We start from the raw sequence: 21300 nt of genomic DNA on the forward strand, positions 1-21300 counted from the left end.
AGTATATGCAAGTGTACTCTGTTTTGGTTAGACATTCTCATCAATATTTCATTGATGACATGATGGCAAATCACGTAACAGTCAGCTGGGAATTGTGATGCAATTATTTAGAATTTAATGTAGGAAGTAGACATGTATATAGACAACACAGGTACTTGATGTTACATAATTTTGTTTTCCTAAACAACACAAAACAATACCTTATTTTTAAAGAAAAATATGAAACATTTTTTTCTGTGTTTGACGTGATATAAACAAGCCAGTGGAATGCATATAACCATACTGTTCAAATTCTCAACTGGAGAGTATTAGACACCATGTAACAGGATAAGAAGAGATTTAGCTCACATTCAATGAACAACAGTAAACTGCATAAGCAGAGTTGATCAGTAACTCTTGACTTGGGAAGATGGAGGTGCCATGGTCTCAATAAAATTATTGCCATTCACAGAAAGGAAATGTATGAGTGTTATAACAGCTCATGACTTCTGTTATAATTAGCTCTATTGGATATCAAAACTTCTTTTTATTTGCTTATATGAAAAGTTGATGGTAAATTAAGAGAATCATTATCTTCATACATAAAACAACTCTCATTCCATTGTCCTCATTTAATTATACTTGAATAAAATCAAATTTTAATAAAAATTGTAAAATAACAATCAAAAAATTTGTAGTAATGAGTATATATATTAGAACAGAACATATCAACAATGTATACATTATTTAAAAACAACTGATTTTGGCAACAATATCTTTTCAAAACAATCATCCCTTCTTTTATTGAAGGAAGACAACTTTTAAAATTGAAAAGCATATTTTTGAAAAATGTTTTTAAAAAACACAACAAGAAAGGAATAGCTGAAATTAACACACAGATAGCAGTGTTTAACATCAAATCTGATCAGCCTTAGAAAGGGTTTAGAAGAGATTTTCATTTATCTGTTGATCTGTGTGCTAAATTCAGAAAATAAGCATTCAAAAGTTGTGAAATGTCATTGTGTGAATAAATACTACTGCCCTTTATAAGCACACATGTGGCTTTTTGTCTTCGTTAATCTAATAAAAATCTAAATCATCGTTTTTCAACCTTAATCCATCCACTGGGGTGCTGAACAAAATATGAAAACCAAATGTATACAAGAGTTATAAAAATTAATCATTCAATAGAAATAAAATAAAATTGATATTTCAATAAATGTTCAATTAAATTTTGATAAAAAATACAAATATATTTTTTATATTCAATTTGAATTTGTTTATAAAAATTATTAAATTACTCTAACTGAATTGCAACTAATTTGTTTGCCAGCTGGGAAACTTCTTCATATGACAGTGTCTTCCTCTTCCATTCTTCTGGAATTTCTTGTAAACCATTCTGGAAAAAAAAAACCATAGAGTTTCTGAAAAATTCGAACAACTTCTCACTCAGTTCCTTTAAATCTGTAGTTATTTGCCAGGTTAATTGAAACACTATAGTAACAACATTGATTTTGAAAAAGAAATGAAATATGAAAAAAGATTAGAGTTGACTGTTGACAGAAAAAACAGACAAACAAACAGATGAAAGAACAATGGAAAGTTAATACAGAAATCAATGCTTCCTTTAGCACCTTACCTGAGCACCTAGACATGCTCCAATGAACCCGGCTCTGGAACAGTTACATCCCCCTGCTCGGATTGTACGACGGACCCCAGTCACGTACTCAGTGTTAGTAATCACACCATGCACAGCAGACTGAAAGGCCCCAGGTATTGCTGTGGGGAGGAATAACAGAGTTTTAATAAATGCATTTAAACAGAGACATGTGTATAAGCACTGCCTTAACATATTTTTAGACTATAAAAATAGGAAGGAAGGAAAAAAAATAGACCAGAGGGGAATCTGAATGGAGACCCATGAAACTTAAACTGGTATTTTTACAAATAAGCCATCAGTTGCTAATTACATTGTATTATTTGATATGCAGATATTGACAGAGGTGCTCTCCTATATATCGTGAGGTACCTCAGGTGATGTTGAATTTCCGAGCAGCTGTTACATGATCAGTCTCCATCTCCTCGATAACTTTCTTCATGTGACCAATCATGGCCTTGTCCAGATCCTGGGGGCTCCGTCTCTGGGGATTCTTCATCTCCTCCAAAACGGAATTCAAGGCGTCCAAACCAGGAGTCTTCCCATGGAGAATGAAGTATTCAAGTAACCTTCATTATATTAACAAGAATTAATTTAATTACAATCAGCTGTTTTAGATACACTAAACAATATTCTGAGGCAACTTTATTTAAACTGTACTTAAAATATTTAATTGTTGCAACTTCTAGAAATAAATTAAACTGATATAGAGTAACATCAATAGCTGTATTGCTAACTTAGGAATCCTTAACATCCATATCTCCAAAACTATGGGTATGTCAAAGTGATCTGGTGAGGCCAACCACTTTTTTTTTTATCCCTAAATATCTTGAATTCTTAAATATCTCAGTTATTTCTTCATCCCAGGGAGTACAAGATAACAGGATTTGATTGCATTTAAGAGACCCACCTTGCTGCAGTGAAGGCCACAGCTACATTGATGTCTGAGTTCTGAGTCACAGAAATGATCTCCTCTACTTTGTCTAACATCTCTGGTCTCCCAGCATACAGGGCCACCACACTGATCATATTGATAACACAGTCCATCTGATTATCCTCAATACCTGTGGTATATGATAAAACATAGAAATTAAAGATTAATTTAATAAAACATCTTGAATACAAAGGGCATGTTAAGGTAAGTTTGAAGTCCTAGCAACATTTTATTTTTCTATTCTAACCTCAATGTCTTAATTAAACTGTCAGATTACACAGTTTTTCAGCAGTCCCATATTATTTGAAATAATGAGGTTTCACTGTTTCACAGCCAGTTATATTATGTTTTGAACTGTTAATAATGCATATAAATTTTCTAATTTTGATCAAATATTTCAAACTATAATGTCAAGCAAAGTAACAAAATTATAAGAATATAGAAATTCTTGTAAAAACAATAGAACTGCAATTTACCCGGTATATTTATTTTTTTACGTTGATTGAATTAAATTTATACCTGTAATTTCAGCCCCTTCACTGTAATTTTTCAGGAATGACTTGATACTGGCATGTCTCCATGGAGTGTTGATAGGATACACCTTCTTCACAACATCTGGTGAAGAAATTACATATTTTTCGTTTGCGAAGTAAGGAGAATTTATGTCAAATCAAGTGTAAGGAATGTTCACACTGTCATGTGCAATATGGCATTACCAAAAAGTCTTCACTCTTGATATATATATTATCTTCTTTGCCAAGCATATACCTGATTTGTCTTTATAAGTAGCATTGTCTTCATTTTCATACTCAGAGTCTGGACCAAACATCTCAAACATGGATTTCTTCAGTTTTTCAATATTGACACCTAAATTCAAATGTCAAATTTCCATAAATAATGCATGTTTAATCCAGCAATTAAGTCAGTGTCTTGAAAGTTGAAACACATAATTTTTCAAGTTACAAGATGGAGAACTCTTGTTTTATTAACAATAGATCAAGTTATTACCTCCATTTTCCACCAGTGACTTCAGGATGGTTCTGGATTGGTCTCCATAGCAACTGTGCTTTCCAGTCTTGATACAATAGAAAGGATTTCTGGACGGTTCCAAGAATGCAACTTCATCTTTGTCCTTTAGAAACGCATCCAAATCTGCAGTCTTATAATTCCAGTGTATAGGTTGGGCTAGATAAAATCAAAATAAGAATGACTTATCAATCAATATAAATAGTTTTCAATAAAATCCTATCAATATATAGTCAATATACTGACAGCTCTACAGTTAAGACTTTTAATTCATCATATACACCAAATAACTAAATGTGTGGCGGTGGTGGTCAGAGAGTTAGGTTGCCAGTGACCAAACAGCTCAGTAATTGGTAGAGAACCTGGCTGGAGATACATGGGGGCCTAGGAATGAATTCTGGTCACATTTTGTGCTCTTGAGATGTACACATTTTACACTGTGAATTAACTAAAAGTGACAAGTGGAACATCTGGATCCAAAGACCTCTAAAGAGGGAGGAATAAGGTGGTCAGGCAGGTTTGGTTACACGCAGTGGCCAGAAAGCTCATTTAGTATTAAGGATCTTTCTGACCCTGGTTCAAATTCTCCGCTGGTCTGTGGACAACATTTTTATGTGCTTGGATGGATAGATCATATTGTATTGCATTGTTTATGTCATGTCTGTCTGTTTGTCTTTCTGTTGTCAACTTTAACCTTTGCCATAACTTTTGAACCATGAGAGATAGTAATTTCATATTTAGTATGCTTACTTTACTAGTTACTCTTTCAAATGACACCACGGTCAATGACCTTGTGACCTTGAAGGCGACCTATATGCTAAAAATAGCTTTTTCGAACCTTTGCTTCAACTTTTGAACCATAGGAGATAAAGACTTCACATTTGGTAATCATACTCTACTTATTAAGTTCTTTCAAAGGGCACCAAGTTCAATGACCTTGTGACCTTGACCTATATGCTAAAAATAGCTTTTTTGAACCTTATAGTTATTGCCGCCGGGTGCATAGTGTATCACAAAACACATCTTGTTAAAATTGTGTAATGGTTTGTGCCGTGGATAATTGGCCTGCCTACTAGCTTAGTGTAAGAGAAGAAGCTGACTATAAATGATACAAGCTCTGGTCCCGGTTCGATTCTTGCACTCTCACTTGCATTTTCTCCTTTCTTGTTAGTGATACAATTGCTTAACAACTGTTCTTTTGAACCTAACCAAGTATTACTAACTTATTCTGGTACTGATCATCTGTATAGACAACTCTTTATGGTGCTTTGTTTACCAATAAAGTAAGTTACCTGCAGCATCTGCCACCAGTGCCCCAACTATGGCACTTATCTTTCTCTCTTCCACGCTTGCCATGACGTGGATCCGTGATATTAGTCTGATCTCAGGGTTCTTATGGATGCATGAGATCCTTGATACTACTATTCTAAACATACAAGAACGCTACATAGTGTAACCCATGACAGGTGCGATAGGCAAATGTTCTAGTTTTTAACTGGCTGAAATTACATCGGGCTCGTCATTCCAAAAATGGCTGGGAATGAATGGAGAAGAGAGAAGTGAGGTGACGATGTCTTGTGTCGGTTTTATCAGCTAATGTCGCTATTTTGTCCAATATACAGATGAGCAGTATTCAAAAATTATCATGAATTTCTTTGGAAATCAAGGAATAAGAAATGATGGAAGGGTAAGCTTGAATAATTCGCCGAAGTGACCATTGCAATACATGTAGATTGCAATGCACAGCCACAGGTGATAAGCATCATACTCATAGTTAAACACAACAAAGGAAATGAATAGAATTGTTCCAAAGGCACCTCATGTCACTTAATTTTAATATGTAAAAAAAATTTACCCCATACCTGATAATTTTTGTGGGGTTATTTTTTATATAAGAAAAATAAGAAACGTCAAGTGCCAGAGAATTTTTCGTATGCACAAATATGAAATAATGCAATACCAAGAGGACATTTTAAGATAAAGTAATGCCTCTTTATCTTGAACCCATTAAAACCCAGGGGATTGAGACAGCAGGTGATTTAGCTCAGTAAGATTCATCGATTTTTAAAAAATTTAATGACATCTCTTCCAAGAAGAATCTAAGAGTCTTCAGAAGAGACCAGTACAATCATACATGCCAACTTTCCCGATTTTTTTGGGAGTCTACCGATTTTTAACCCTGTCTACCACTTGTCTACCGATTAATTTTTTTTCTCCCATTTCTACCGATATTTCGAAAATCCGGATTTTTTACCGATTCGCTTTGAATAATACAGTATTTCCGAGTGCAGAAAACCTGGCTGTTTCAATGTTTATCGGTAGGATATCTGTTTATTGCCGCTGATAACCGAGACAATACGCAAATTTCGAGATTATCTCCCTTGGCGCGCTCTTTCGTTACGGAGGCGAGTTTTGTTTCCACGTAAACAAACAGGTGGGACAGTTATTTATATTATATATATATATATTGGATACATTGCATCATCGATGTACTGATTTATCACAACTGCATGATTGTCAGGATGCACTCTTTTAATTTGAATTAATGTTAAGGTGTCATTTAAAGAGAAAAAATCGGAACTGAAGAAAAAATAGTGAATAGAAGACATTAGACGAGGGGATAAGGCCATTAAGAGACATGGATCTCTCATAAATACACACACGCATCAGATCATTGCACGTCAGAATTTTAAATGATTTTCCACACATGCTGGGAATTTTTTGGGAAATTTTATAGCATATATTTTCAAGAAATAAAACACTTAAAACTAATAAATATGATGTTTTCCTTAATTATTCAAAATTGTAAAGCAGATGATAGATCAATAATAATAAATTTTTAGCCAATTTTCATAAAATATTTGTTTATTTTATTCAGTTAAAAAAACCTGGCCATTATTTTACCAGAAATTTCGTTTTCAATTATCCTAATTCAATATAGATTTGGTAAATACAGTGTATGTGTAGTTGGGCTTAATACAATCACCAAAAGCATCAATGCTGAACATTTTAATCTTTCTATTACATTAAATGAATTTTTAAAGACGTAAACATCGTTCATTTACTTATGCCCGTTTGTTTGCATCAACAACCTGTCCCACCTCCTTGCTGAAATGGATACTTTTCGCGCCTCTATCGCAGGAGAGTTACAATCTCGAAACTCGCGTATTATGCCAGATGTGGAAATTTTAGAAATACACACGACACTGGATACAAACTGACAAACTTGTGAGAGTTCACACTTTACAGCAGACTTCGACAATATATACATATAAATTGTTTATAAAAGGTGTTCAACTTCAAGTTTTGGAATATTGCATTCCTCATTAAATTATAATCTACTTCATGGAAAAGACACTGCCAAAATCCAACATGGAAAAAATGTGCCTGCAAGTAAAAACTATAAGGACTGCCCAGAGTGATTAAAAAAAAAAAAAAAAGAGAAAGGAAAAGACCATGCCTTTCGCAGACTTTGATTGAAAAGTTAAAAATGACTTCTTAATATTCCCTTTGATTAAGAAAAAAATAATTTAACAATATTTTGTATAACAGTCTTATAAACTTTGTAATTTACCAACAGACAATGAACAGTTCAGCTTATTTGTAAAGTTTAACATCCTTATTCATGTAGTAATATGTTAACTTTGTGTATCACATTCTTTAAGACAGGGGGTATATTTATCTTATATTTATCTTAATATTAACATATTAAATAATTTTGAATAAAATTGTCTTTTTTTAAAAATTTCAAATGATATTGTATTTGTGTTTTTGTTTAAGTTAATTGATAGAGAAGAAAACACTTTTTGAAGTAGTAATAATATATGATATAATTAAGGTAGTAGATTGATAATTTAGAAAAAAACAACTTACAAAAAGTTATTTCACGACAAAACGCTGCGAATTAGGAACTTCAAAAAATGTCGTTATGGGCAATCTCCCCCAAGAAAATTTTCAAAAGTTGGCATGTATGTACAATTTTTTTAGGATCGACAAATCTCACAGAGATAAGCTGATGATTAGATATTTTAAGGTAAAAATACATAAAGTAAAAATGTTTGGGGCTTTCAATTGCAAACAATTTGACTATCCAAGGTGCCTGGGATATTGAAGTTCAAGATGGAGCAGTTCTTCTATGTTTTATTTTGTCTTCAGCTCACAAGAGTTTTTGGATTGTGTCTCTAATAACCATATCAAAATCGGCATAACTGTTGTGTAATCATTTTTTTGTCACCTACTCACGTAACTATTGTGTACTTGTTTTTATTGGCTATTTGCTTGATTGTCATGTACATGATTAATGTTTGATAATATTCTCACGACAATTTAATCATCCTTGCAAGCTAGTGGTCTTGTGTCCACAAATTTTATGTCCACTTGTGTATGTTAATTTTTCTTCATGAATTCATTTGTCTCTTCATACTACAAAAGCAAAGAAAATTAACCACTTGATTAAAAAAATATTGATTTCACAATATACAATTTGCTTGAGATTCGACTGTACTGTTTTCTTGCTTGTAAAGTTTAGCAATTAATGTGCCTCAGACTTTGATTTTATGGAAAAAAAATAAATCTTGTAGAGTACAGGAAACAATATGTCACCCCTCACAAACCCTGGAATGCTACAGCAGAGTAATATGTTACTACAGGGGAGGTCTCCAGGTAACATACAGCAAATGATGGGACTCCAGATGTCGGTGGCTCCAAACATGCAGCTCTTCAATCCAGCAACTTTGCAGAATGCAGGTAAGCTCACTTTATATTTAGGTATTGGAGAGCACTACATAATTGCATCTTCACTTGTAATTTTTTTTTTTTTGTATCTATATTTCTGAGCTTGTTAAAATGCAATTAGGAGGGAAATTAAAAAAGTAGTGCACATTGTACTAAAAATTTTGAAGCATTTAGTGAGCATTATTCTTGATATCATCATTAGATCTGAGATATTGAGGTCAAAATATATTTACATGTAAGTCTGTTAGTCCTGGGAATTTGTACTTGCTTTGAAATCTCATGAATTAAAGATGTTGATGTTTTAGCTACTTTCCTTCAAGTATATATTAAATGAATTTATAAGCATGCATAAGGGCTTAAAATAATATACAAATTACTTACATTCATTGAATGTTGTTATGTCTTTTAGGGACTGCAATGTGGAATACTCGAGCACCAGGTGCTTTGCAAGGTCTAAGACAAGGAATGGCTAACCAGGCAATGGCAAACCTTCAAATGATGCAGCAGGGAGCCAATCAAATGTTGTCATCTTCAGGAGTTAATATGACAGGGGCCAATCAGATGCTTCCAGGTGCTGGAGGCATTGTGACGGGAACCAATCAGATGTTTCAGAGGGGAATTACACCAATGATTCCTGGTCTTAATATACAGGTAAACGAATTCATTGTAAGATTTGCATATCTTATTTTTTAACAGATACTCTCTTTACAATTATTATTTTGCTGTAAATTGTCAATAAATATTTTGAATATTAATATAAGATAATTACAAAGGGTAATTGCAAATTAAACTTGCTGGAAACAGGATTTTATTGGAATACATAAAAATGTGCATGATAAAAAAGAAAGCTGTCCACAGGACTCAACATGTTATATGAAATTTCAACATATTCTGTAGCTGCCACCCCCAGGATCAGGGCTAGGTATTCTAGACACACCTAGCATCCGAGCACCTGGGATGATCCCAAATATAGCACAGAACATGGTGGGACTTCAAGCAGGTCTGTTCCAGCAGGGGATCTCTCCTGTTGGTCAGAACCAGAGTGGTCAACCATCTCCTGGAGTTGGTCAGTCCAGTAGGAAGGAGGATCGAGAACGCAGCGGACGGGACAGAGACAGATCTGACCGGGAGGATAGGAGGGATAGGAGGGACAGGGGGAGGTCAGAAAGAGGGGATAGATCCAGGTCAGTTTTAAATAGATAAACATAATATACATGTACATTGCATTTGCATGTAATTGTAGTTTTCAATTTTAATTGTGCATGCTTTATTTTTAAAGAGGATAACCCTTACCTATGTTCAGGAATACTATATACAGGTAAATATCAGTATCTCGAACATGGGATATCTCGAATACCCCGCTTATGTCGAAGTCGATCGCCGGTCCCGGCCGTTTTCTCTCTATAAATGATTTTAAAAACACCTGATATCTCGAACACGGTAATCTCGAATACCCCGCTTATGTCGAAGTATATTCAAAGTCCCAACCCCTTTTCTACCTGGCTTATCTCGAAGTGCAGTGAATTTTTCCGTCTACTGAACACACCTGGCGTCGTGATTTCACACACTCTCGCAAGTGGCTATTAATTAACACCTTCAAACTTGGGGAATCTTGATTAATACCAAGCTCATGTTGGGTATCTGTGACAGGTTAATTGGTATGACGGCTTGGGTGTTTGGTGTAGTCTACCGCCGATAAAACAAACCACTTCGCAGCAACTCAGATATTAAATACAGGCAATATTACCGATATTGCATTTAATAATATTGCTAATATGCTCTGTAAAATTAAAATCGTAAATTCATGAAACTCAAATATTTTTCACAATTAAGTTAAATTAAACAGTTAAGTTGCGGTGCATAATGCACAGTGATTGATTACATTCATGTTTATCTGCGTATAAATAGATAACCTTGACCGCCATTTGCATTGTTAGATTCGTAAACTATATGTTCCTTACTAGTACTTCGTGATGTAAAACGTGCAAGCTATTAATAATATTCAAGTACACAGTTTGAATACTGATTATTTATTAAATAACATTTTGCACTAAATTTCATCAAATTATGTTTTTAAGAAATTCGCCTTTTTTTCTTTTCTTACGGAGAAGGTTCTTCAACTATAACGCTAACGATACATCCCGTTTGACCACGTAAGCATGGCCTGGAAAATGTAAATTCGCTGTATACATGGTATATGCAAAAAGGCTAGTATATTAAATTGTTTTACAATTATACACGATAAAGAAAAGAACAACAATTGTTTTTCTTAATATTTATTGCGAATATGCTTGAGTCTTTACCATAAAGACTACATGTTTGGCAATACAGGATATAGCAATTCTTCCTAAAAATAAAAATACAACATTATAAGGTCAAATGTCATTTTTCATTATTCTATCTTCATACAATGGTATATTCTAAATGAAATTTGTTTCAACACCTTCTAGATTTCATAAAATCAAGTGATAGGTAGAGCCTACCTCAGACAGCGATGTGTGTCTCAAGGGAAAGATAAATTTGAGTTAGGAAGGATAACTCCTATCTATAACCCGTTTCTTTGTTTTAGTGTAGCATAATACAGAACATCAAAAAAATCGGATGCATTTAAATTCAACTTATTCACTATATTAGTATCATTCATAAGCAAATGTTGTCATAATTTTAGGTAATGAAACTACATAGAACATGCCTACCATGAAAATATATGACGTACGTTGAACAAAACTATAAACAACAGGGAGGTAATAAAACACCTAATCATCACCACTTCAATATACTTAAAAAATGATCACCAAAAAGTGCTGCCTGTGTTCAAACTGTAATTTTGCACAAAAATATCTGAACATATTTTGCACTTTTTAATTGATGGGTTAGCTTAGGTTGGGCAGAAATACCTTTGCAAATAATTTTTTTCCTCGTTGACAAATTCATAACACGTTCCTTTAGAATGATTTTTATTAACATTTCAAGTTGTAACAGATAAAAGCTGAGTAAGAATAGCTTTCTATGAACCTAAAAAAAAATTATTTACCTTGTTCGGACAATGTCATACGCCAGGGAAGTATTCCAAGTAGAACTCACGACCTGATGTTTTGTTTATCTATTCAAGAGCAATATCAACAATTCAGAACTTCGAATTATCGTTCTTTATCTCCCCCTAGCGGTCGGCAGAAATGCTACAGGATAGTATTACGCATGAAGATACATATACGAAAAGAACGGGAAATTATTGATTCGACTTTGGAAGATAACTTCGGATATCTCGAACCCCCGGATATCTCGAAGTCGTGTCCAGGTCCCCCAAACTTCAAGATACTGATATTTCACTGTACAATACATGTAAAACACACTGATAGCAAAGTGCCAAGGATGGACAATTTTGCTTTGTTATAAGCATGATTCATTATGTCTGTGAAGTTTAAAATATATATTTAAGTCACAAGGAGATCACTTGACTGTAAACATCATTTCATTATAAGTGTGTTCGCTGTAAGCATTTCTTACTTTAACTGGCAATTTCAGCATTTTGAATTTTTTTGTAATGGTGTCACTCATGTCAACTCATTTTAATTTTTTCTGCATGATAGAGATGAAAGCAGAACAAGAGAAAGAAGAGATGACTCCAAGGGCTCAGGAAGTTGGCGAGATGGAAGGTCATATGACAAGAAGTTTAGCCGTGGGGGTCGGGAGGGGGACAGGAGGGAAAGAGACAGAAGTACAGACTCCAGGGATGACAGGAGATACAGACCAGATAGAAACAGAAGTCAGACAGACAGGAGCAGGCCCAGGTAATAATAACTAAGGATATGTTTAAAGCCTTTAGACTTGCATGAATACCACTCTGTATTTAAGTGTGCTCACACAGTATTTGCTGATCTCATTTGAGATTTGGTTTGGCTGGATATTTGGACTGATGTGTTCAGCAAAGAATAAACTGAAAAATACTCAGAAGGGTTGGAACTGTTTTTTTTTTTTTTTTTAAATCTTGAAGTATGTTCAAATATAGTATGTTACCGATGAAATGTAATCCCTCAATGGTTTAAAAATTTAAACAAATTCTTTCTAAGTAGAAGATCCAGTCCGAGGCGATCCCGAAGTCCCATCAGAAGAGAAAGGGGTCAAGGTCGTCAGCCTGATGGTCGTTCGGAGTATGACATGCTGAATGGACAGGATGAGATAGAACTCCCAGAGGAGATCATTCCAGCATGGCTCAGATGTTCCCCAGCTGATCTTTACTTCAGAAGAAATAATGAGGTATGACTTATAAATTAGATAAAAGTCAGGGGAATGTTTTAATGCCTAAATGCACTAACTAGTGAAAAAAATTGTATCATTGAGACTGAAATCCATCTGATGCTAGTGAAGTATGGAGAGCAATTAATAATACCTTAATTTTTGAACTAAATATCACAATGAAGTTCTTTGCATTTTTTTATGCAGACTGGATGTTTTAATGCTACAAAAAGAATGCAGGATTTGGTTGAGAAATTTGAGAATGAGTTGGTACTGAGATCTACTCGAGTCAAAGAATCCCGACCCCCGGTCAATATTCCAGACCGTCCTATAGTAGAGAACCGACATCATCATCATCATTCAGGTAAACGTCATCCGGGTATACAACAGAAGCTTTCTTATAGAGGAATACAGTAAATTTGAGTAAAATCACATATTTTTGTGGTGTCAATTTCATATTTTTTGAGGAAAAAATATGGGTTCGCAGGGATGAAGAGTTGTTGAAAAGTAATATCTGTGAAAAATTACATTTCATGGTGGACATAAATTTGTGGGTCTCTTCATACCTTAAAAACCAAGAAGATTTAATCTCCTTGAAAATAAGAGATTTTACAGTAATGCTTGATTATAATCTTTCAAATTACTGAAGTTAGATTGTTTTATGTTTCAGGTGATGAGAGTTCCAGCAGCTCTGAGTCTGACTCAGAGTTGGAGGAGGGGGAGGAGCCAAAGGAAGAGGAGTGGCTAGAGGCCCTGAACAAGAGTAAGACGCACCCCTACAGGCTCCATGAGGACCTCTGGTACAACGACAAAGGGGAGGTAAGTAGTGGCTAGAGGCCCTGAACAAGAGTAAGACACACCCCTACAGGCTCCGTGAGGACCTCTGGTACAATGACAAAGGGGAGGTATGTATCAAACAGATGCTTTTATTTAAGATAGAAGTCTTATGAATTTTTATCCACAGTGATTTTTGTAACAGAGAATGTTAATTATCAAACACATACATGTACATTGCATTCTGATAAGTTTATTACATGTAATATTGGCAAAAGATGATTGAAGTCTTCTCTATGAAATGTGTATGCATATAAGCATCATTTTTTCATTTTGTATGATATGGTTTACAATTCTTTTTTAGTTAAATGACGGTCCACTTTGCAAGTGCAGTCTCAAGTCACAGAAGTCTGGAATTCGACATAGCAAGTACCCTGGGGAAAAGGTATTTTAAAAATGTTTATCTTTAATTGAGATAAAATGTATATAACACAATGTGGTATGTTTATGTATACAATGTATTCATTTTTTTTCTGTTGATGAGCTAATTAATATTCAGATGTGATGCAATTTCTTTATTTACAGCCAATACCCCGCTGTGACCCTCACAGTAACAACAGTGATAAACTCTTTCACTACAGAATCACCATGTCTCCTCCCACCAACTTCTTGGTATGTATATTAACAAGTAAAGGTGGGAGGGGGGTTGTCATTGATAAAGATTGACTGGTAGCTACAAATTGACAAGATATAGAATACTTTTGAGTTTTATTGAACTCAAGTTCAGCTCTTACATGTATATGCAAAATGCTAGAGTATGTACATGAATATTTTCTAAGATTGTTCATATTACCACTACTATCATATTATGATTCAATTTCAGACCAAGGCTCCCACCATAATTGAACATGACAACCATGAATACATATTTGAGGGATTCTCTCTATTGTCTCACGAAAAACTAGAAAATGTATGTATAATTTGTATTATGATTATTTGAAAAATTCACTAGATTAAGGTTGTTTTTGCATTGGTGATTCATTTGAATGATTATGTTTTAGATACCAGTGTGCAGGGTCATACGATTCAACATTGACTACACAATTCATTTAATTGAAGAGCCCATTCCAGATGTAAGTGTTTTGTTTTCTTTGTAAATTTTTTGCAGCTTCTTAATATAAAACACTTCAGCATATTTAATTAACTTTCCACCATTTTGTTTGACTTTCAGAACTTCACACTGAAGAGTTTGGACCTCTTCCAGCAGTTCCTGTTTGATGAGATTCTGGAGCTGGTGGACCTGGACTGGAAAGGTCCGGGAACTGAGAAGCACTGTAACAGATTCCATCTCATGCCAAGATTTGCCAGACTTCTACCAGGTATTGACTTTGGCATGTAAAAGGGAAAATGTGTGTGACAAAAAGTTTTCAGATATTAGTCATTCATTGTTGCTAAAAAAAAATTGTATGCTGACTCACTATCACAAGAAAAACTAGGAGATAATGTAAGAAAATGTATATGGGAGTAGCACAGTTTATATCCTGTTCTAATGGGCTTGTTCATATCATTTTTGTTCTTGCAGAAAATGGTAAAGAAATCCTGTCCATGAATGACGTGCTGACCTATTTACTGAAGAGCTCCAAGCCACTGCTGGAGGAGACAGAACTGTCCCAGATTCTGAAGTACAACGTCAACGAGTGGCAGGGCCTAGTGGACGAGGTCCGAGGTAGTGTGGTCACGTATCCAGGAATGGTGAGGAAACAGGGTTAACAAAATCTTGGGAATCTGAAATAATTGCTAGAAGAAATTTTAAAAATTTATAACATTTGCTTACACATGTAATGATATGATGATTACAGAAGCCGACCAGTATAAGGATAGACCAGTTGGACAGACAACACGGTGACAGTAATCACCTACAGTTCCCACTCATCATTCACTTTGGTATCCGACCGGCTCAACTCAGTTACGCTGGAGATCCCAAGTAAGTACATAATGTGATGTTCATACATATATATTACCTGAGATTTTTTATGTTAATTCTGAAATTAAAATCATGCATCAATGGATTTTAAATTTTCCTAAAAGGTATTGGTCAAATTTGTTGAAGGAGGAAGTATCATATTTAAAGGAAATAAAGTTAGTCTCAAAATGTAAATTTACAGAATGATAGTGCTATACTTTGTTTTATAGCTATCAGAGAACATGGAAGCAGTATGTTAAATTCAAGCACCTGTTGAACAGTAAGCCCAAGGTCACCTTTACAGACAAACAGAAACTAGACGCTAAAGAAAAGTACCTACAGGACCTCAGAATGAAAAGGTAGATCCACCCAAAGTAAATGACAGTAAAATTATTACACATATTGACATCTCACAATTTACATTTTATTCAATTTCAAAAGTTTGTAAAGAATGTTGGTTGTCCGTTTTGAAACTTCAAATAAAAAACAAAAGAAAATTCAATAAAAGTGTATGATTATATTTTTGAAATATTTCAGCTCCATGAAAAGGGAGGTAACTGTTGAGATTAGCAGTGAGGGATTTCTGAGGACGGGAATCAGATCGGATATTACACAGGTTAGCAAGCTGTACATTAACACGATTAACATGGTTTAAAAAGATACATTTTCTAATAATGATAATTTCATATACTTAATGTGAACCAACTTTTATTCGTGAGGGAGAAATTTTCAGGGAGAGACCCGTCATCATGAATATTTCTTGCCGGGAATTAATCTTTATAGTCTATGTGCCTTATAACAACAGATCCAAAATAGGCTTGATTGCAAGAATAAATCATCTCTAGCTCGTTTATCCCCAATAAATCTCGAAATAAAGTCGTCGCATATATAAGTTTGTTTACAGTACTCAGGATTGCACAATGAACGTACAGTTATGGTAATTTTCATTGTGTTCCTGCTTACAAACATAGATTTGCATTATTCTCATCAATATTATGTTTGCCTTTCAGCATGCTATGTTGATGCCTGTACTCTTAGGTCACCTAAGGTTCCATCTGTGTATAAAGGAACTCCAGAAAGAAATTCAGTATCAATTCAAAGACCCACAACTTCTTCAGGTAATACAAGAAACCATCTTACATGTACATGTACAGGTTCTGTATGTTCAAATACAGCTGGTTAATCATTATTTATATATCATACAAAGAAAATCAGTCGATAGAATTTGCTATGAAAACTTTGTAAAGAAAGACAAAAATTTTAGAGCCTTTATGCACTGTGTTTTAAACAATATTTAATTTTCCCCTCTTTATTATTCAGTTGGCTTTAACTCACACTTCCTACAAAGTCAATTATGGAACCAACCCAGACCATGCCAGGAATTCTCTGTCCAACTGTGGAGTCAGGCAGCTAGAGTATGGGGACCGCAAGATCCATTATGTCCATACACGGAAAAAAGGTAAATGTGTATCTACACTCCAAAGTTCAGTGATAAAGCAGAAATATTGACATTTTTTTCTTCATTGATTATTAATTTTGTTTTCGTTAGGTAGGATCTTTTCAGATTTAAACAAGTTTATCTGCATATTTCTGAAATTGTTTTGTTTTTTTACCCCTACAGGTATCAACATTTTGATCAACATCATGTCCCGCCTTGGGAAGCAGGATGAGTGTTCCTCAGAAATCCCCCACAATGAGAGACTTGAGTATCTAGGGGATGCTGTTGTGGAATTTATAACCAGGTAAGATTTACTTGATACTTGGTACAGATGCACAAGAGAATTACATTTTGTAATAGTTGGGACTGTGCATATCACCCTGGATAGCTCAGAGGGTAGAGTGATGGCTAGTGATGCAGGGATCCTGAGTTTGATTCCATGTCCAGCCATACATTTTCTTTGTCCCTATTATGAAGTGTAGTGCCCAGGGGGAAATAAAAACCTGGATTGTATCTTGGAGAGAATAATTTAAGAAGGAAATAATATTAGTATTCAGTATATTGATTCAACCATTGCCCTCAACTTTATCATAATAGCAGTCTACTAACCTTAATTGTTAGGATTTAAAAAAAAATTTAGAAACGTTGACTATAGTGTAAACATTTGTCATATTTCTCAGTTTCTGTTGACAGTGTCCACCTGTTCTACATGTTTCCTTACCTAGAGGAAGGAGGACTGACCACCTACAGAGCTGCCATTGTCCAGAATCAACAGCTAGCCGTGCTGGCCAAGGTTAACTTTTAATCTCTTTTACATCAACGTAATTTCAGCTATACAAAATGTCAGATTACTTACTGTAGGTTTTGTGAATGACAAAGAAACAGTTTCAAACTCTAATTTAATAATATCAATCTCCTTACAGAAACTCCACCTGGAGAACTACATGTTGTATGCCCACGGCCCGGATCTCTGCCACGAATCAGACCTGAAGCATGCTATGGCTAATTGTTTTGAGGCATTATTAGGTAAAACAGCTGCAAGATACAGTTTATTATTTCTACATGGCATATCATTTTCAACAGTGAAATATTGTTATTTATCCAATGGATAAAACTCAACTGATTCTCTGATTTGTTGTGAAATCTTGTGTTGAAAATTACATTTAAAAAAAAAGTGATGAGGTCATCTCTTGCAAAGAAAATGTCTTAAAGAGAAATCTCAATGTTTTTGTAGTTTGATGTGAAATTCATCTCACTCACAAGAAAGAATAAAAAAAATTAACTCTTTTCACACTTTGCAATGAAAACATTTGAAAAAAAATCCTATCACATTTGTGAAATAAATCTATATCCAACTATAAAACATTGAATGTCTTCTAAGCATGCAAACGACTTTGGGTAAAAAAATATCAGGTTTGGTTTTATACTTCAGTTTTAGTAATGTGAGATATATTTGTGCCTTTTCTGCCACATTTTAGGTGCTTTGTACTTGGATGGGGGAATTGACCTGGCAGATAGGGTTTTTGGGGAGACCTTGTTTAAGGGAGAAGACAAGTATCTAAACATCTGGAGGGAACTACCACAGCATGTCCTACAGGAGGATGAACCGGGGTCAGACAGACACTGGATAGAGTCTAGTCCCACACTGCAGGTGAGTAATACAGTCATCATATCAGTAAAAAGTAATATATATCAGTAAATTTTAAGTATATACCATTGTAATAAATTATTGAGTAAAAAATCTTGGAAATTTTATTACTGTTTGAGAGAATGTACTGATGATCATTAGTATTCTGGTGTTGAATGTAAGATTTTTCAATTTAGAGAAATTTTTTTTATTTGTAGAAATTGGTTCAATTTGAGGAGTCCATTGGGGTGAAATTTGATCACATTCGCCTGTTAGCCAGGGCCTTTACTCTCAGGAGTGTAGGATTTAACCATCTCACACTGTAAGTGAATTCATTTTTAAAACACCTGATGATAATAGTATGATTTACCTGAAAATGTCATTTACCTTATATTTTCCTCTTTCATGTTTGAAAATAATTTTCTTTGGAAGTTCTATTTATTTGCCATGTTATTCCAGGGGACATAACCAGAGACTGGAGTTTCTTGGAGACACTGTGTTACAGTTAGTGGCGTCAGATTATTTGTTTAAACATTTCCCAGACCATCATGAGGGTCATCTCTCTGTAAGTTGTTCAGCTAGATAGTATTAAGTTTCATTACTTAGATAACATTCAAAGATAATAATGAATGTGGCAATTCATCAAAATAAATTTATACTCACTTCAAATGACGTTTTGGAGCATTCCATAGTAAGATGTTTTATTATTGGATTTCCATAGTTATTAAGGAGCTCCCTGGTCAACAACAGAACTCAGTCCATTGTTTGTGATGACTTGGGAATTTCTGAGTATGTCATTTTCTCAGATGCCAGAGGAGAAAAGCAAGACAAAAAGACGAAAGAAAAGGCTGATCTCCTAGAGGGTGTGTTACTATTGTTTTATGAATATGTGTTTATTCTGTTTTCTGTGCTCTTCAATAAAATATAACATGTTTTATTTTCAATTAAATTTAATTACTTTAACAGCATTTATTGGTGCTTTGTATGTGGACAAAGACATAGAAGTTTGTTACAAATTCTGTGAAGTCTGTTTCTTCCCAAGGCTCAGGGTGAGTTATACAAGTTTTGCACTGTTCAGAATTTAAGAAGAATCTATTTCTCCTTCATTTAGAGGATTGTAATAAACAAGTAATGATTGTTATTGTTCATTGATTTTTCCAGGACTTTATTCTGAATCAAGATTGGAATGATCCCAAGTCCCAGCTGCAGCAGTGTTGTCTGACATTACGGGAACTGGATGGAGGGGAGCCAGATATTCCTGTTTATAAGTGAGTTTCAAGTGATATTCGAGTTAGATTTAATTTGTTTATGTATTTTGCACATAATGCTTTGATCTTTAAAAACATTTTGAAAAGAATGTCTTTACAGTATTTAGTACTTTCATTTATACATATACATGTATTTCACTATAAAATTAATAATGTAAATACACTCATATGCATTAATACAATAGATGCACAATGTTTCAGATATTGTTCGAGAGACAAGTCAATCATTTTAAATATGATTTCAGGTGTATTGAGTCTATTGGTCCTACCAACACTCGTCGGTACACGGTAGCTGTCTACTTCAGACATGAGAGACTCGCCACCGGGATAGGTCACAGTATACAACAGGCTGAAATGTCGGCCGCCACAAACGCTCTGATGGAAAGATCAGGTATGTCAACATATGTTAAGTGTACTTTTCTTGGATATTAACCTACTATTGCTTACAGTCACAGTGAATTTGTGTTTCTGCTTGTTTAGTATTTCAAATGTAGAATTAAACTTCTTGAGGGTTTTATAACAAAATAACTTAAATACATAAACATTCTTCCTATAACTCATTTTTATTTGTGCAGAACTGTTTCCTATCCTGGCCCATCAGAAGAGATATCTGGAAAAGAAACACAAAAAGAAACGTCCGAGTAGGAAAGGTGGGCGTGACCAGAATCCAGAGGATCGTCGGGAAAACAGTGAGCGAGAAGACGCCAGGGTGCGGGAGGAGAGGGAGAGGTCAGGAGGGACCTCAACCTCTACAGCAAATGATAAGGAGGTCCTCCCTCAGAAAGTTACCTCCCTTATTGATTCCTTTAAGGAGAGGAAGAAGAATTAACTGTTATTGTATTAGTCCATTGTCCTTTTGTGATTTTGTTGAGTCAATAATTGATTATTACACTGCCATTTGTGATTTTTTTCTAAAAAAATTTTTTGTAATGTAATGAATGATCAATTCACAAACATAGTGCTACTTTTATATTGATATTTTCCGATTGTTGTGTATTTTGTTTGACAAAATGAATAGAGTGCTATCTAAGTACAGAGGAATTTTTCTAATGATATCAGTGCTTATATTCAAACTGGATAAATTAAACATATATGTGTGCTTGCAGATTAAGAGAAATACATCCTTGTGATATTTTGTATGTGAAAAGATGCAATTTTTTTCTGGTCAAATTAAAAAATTTCAAGAACATGCATGTTTTCTATCATTTTTTAGACCAACTGAACCAGACATGGTCTCTGTGTCTTTTAACTTGAAGCTGCAGATCTGTAGCTCTCTGAAAAAAATACTTTGACAGACCGGAGAGCTTATTGTAAAAACTGCATTTTTATTGCGTGCAAAAAGTTGTGCTTAGTTCTGGATTAATTCTTCCATATTCTTACTTCAATCGTGAAAAAGATAGATTTTACAAAATGCCTTACTCATGGACAAAATTTTCGATGATCTCGATTTTTTAGGTCCAGGAGTGCTATTAACAACAATTATAAGGAATGTTTTGTTGTGGAAACAGTGAAAGAATATGTTAGGAACACACATTTAGTAATATTTTGAGATGACAGTGTTAAAAAAAAGGAGAAATTAATTGAGAAAGACATTTTTCACATCACCAAAATAAATCCCTACTGTATAGATAAAAAAAATATATATTTATTATGTAAGAATTGTA

The 21300-nt window shown here is 34.3% G+C and overlaps 2 protein-coding genes across 3 annotated transcripts; one reads left to right on the forward strand and one right to left on the reverse strand.

Moving 5' to 3' along the window:
• Window positions 1-596: 596 nt before the first annotated feature.
• On the reverse strand, window positions 597-5111 carry LOC134246018 (crystallin J1B-like). The gene is made up of 8 exons (XM_062728271.1): window positions 4889-5111; window positions 3579-3755; window positions 3339-3437; window positions 3090-3185; window positions 2547-2700; window positions 2009-2205; window positions 1619-1758; window positions 597-1378 (listed from the first exon to the last, which is right to left on the reverse strand). Exons 1-6 carry the CDS (start codon window positions 5028-5030, stop codon window positions 2010-2012), a joined length of 864 nt encoding a protein of 287 aa, XP_062584255.1. The 5' UTR covers window positions 5031-5111; the 3' UTR covers window positions 597-1378; window positions 1619-1758; window position 2009.
• A 25-nt stretch (window positions 5112-5136) lies between these two features.
• On the forward strand, window positions 5137-20808 carry LOC134246014 (ribonuclease 3-like). Of its 2 annotated transcripts, none has more exons than XM_062728264.1 (30): window positions 5137-5283; window positions 8177-8342; window positions 8740-8981; window positions 9228-9514; window positions 11921-12121; window positions 12401-12587; window positions 12774-12930; window positions 13237-13385; window positions 13705-13785; window positions 13926-14012; window positions 14224-14310; window positions 14402-14473; window positions 14572-14719; window positions 14923-15092; window positions 15200-15324; window positions 15534-15662; window positions 15841-15919; window positions 16314-16421; window positions 16624-16762; window positions 16925-17045; window positions 17435-17534; window positions 17665-17767; window positions 18220-18392; window positions 18587-18690; window positions 18828-18933; window positions 19090-19231; window positions 19335-19417; window positions 19530-19636; window positions 19882-20027; window positions 20212-20808. In XM_062728264.1, the coding sequence occupies exons 1-30, from the start codon at window positions 5242-5244 to the stop codon at window positions 20463-20465; spliced, it is 4095 nt and encodes a 1364-aa protein (XP_062584248.1). In that variant the 5' UTR covers window positions 5137-5241; the 3' UTR covers window positions 20466-20808. The 2 variants fall into 2 exon arrangements, with proteins under 2 accessions (XP_062584248.1, XP_062584249.1); XM_062728265.1 differs by having other exon boundaries at window positions 12404-12587.
• Window positions 20809-21300: the final 492 nt, after the last annotated feature.

The sequence above is a fragment of the Saccostrea cucullata genome, unplaced genomic scaffold (genome assembly GCF_032062105.1).
Source record: "Saccostrea cucullata isolate Sc308-1 unplaced genomic scaffold, CSIRO_AGI_Scuc_v1 ctg342, whole genome shotgun sequence".
Classification (NCBI taxonomy): Eukaryota; Metazoa; Mollusca; class Bivalvia; order Ostreida; family Ostreidae; genus Saccostrea; species Saccostrea cuccullata.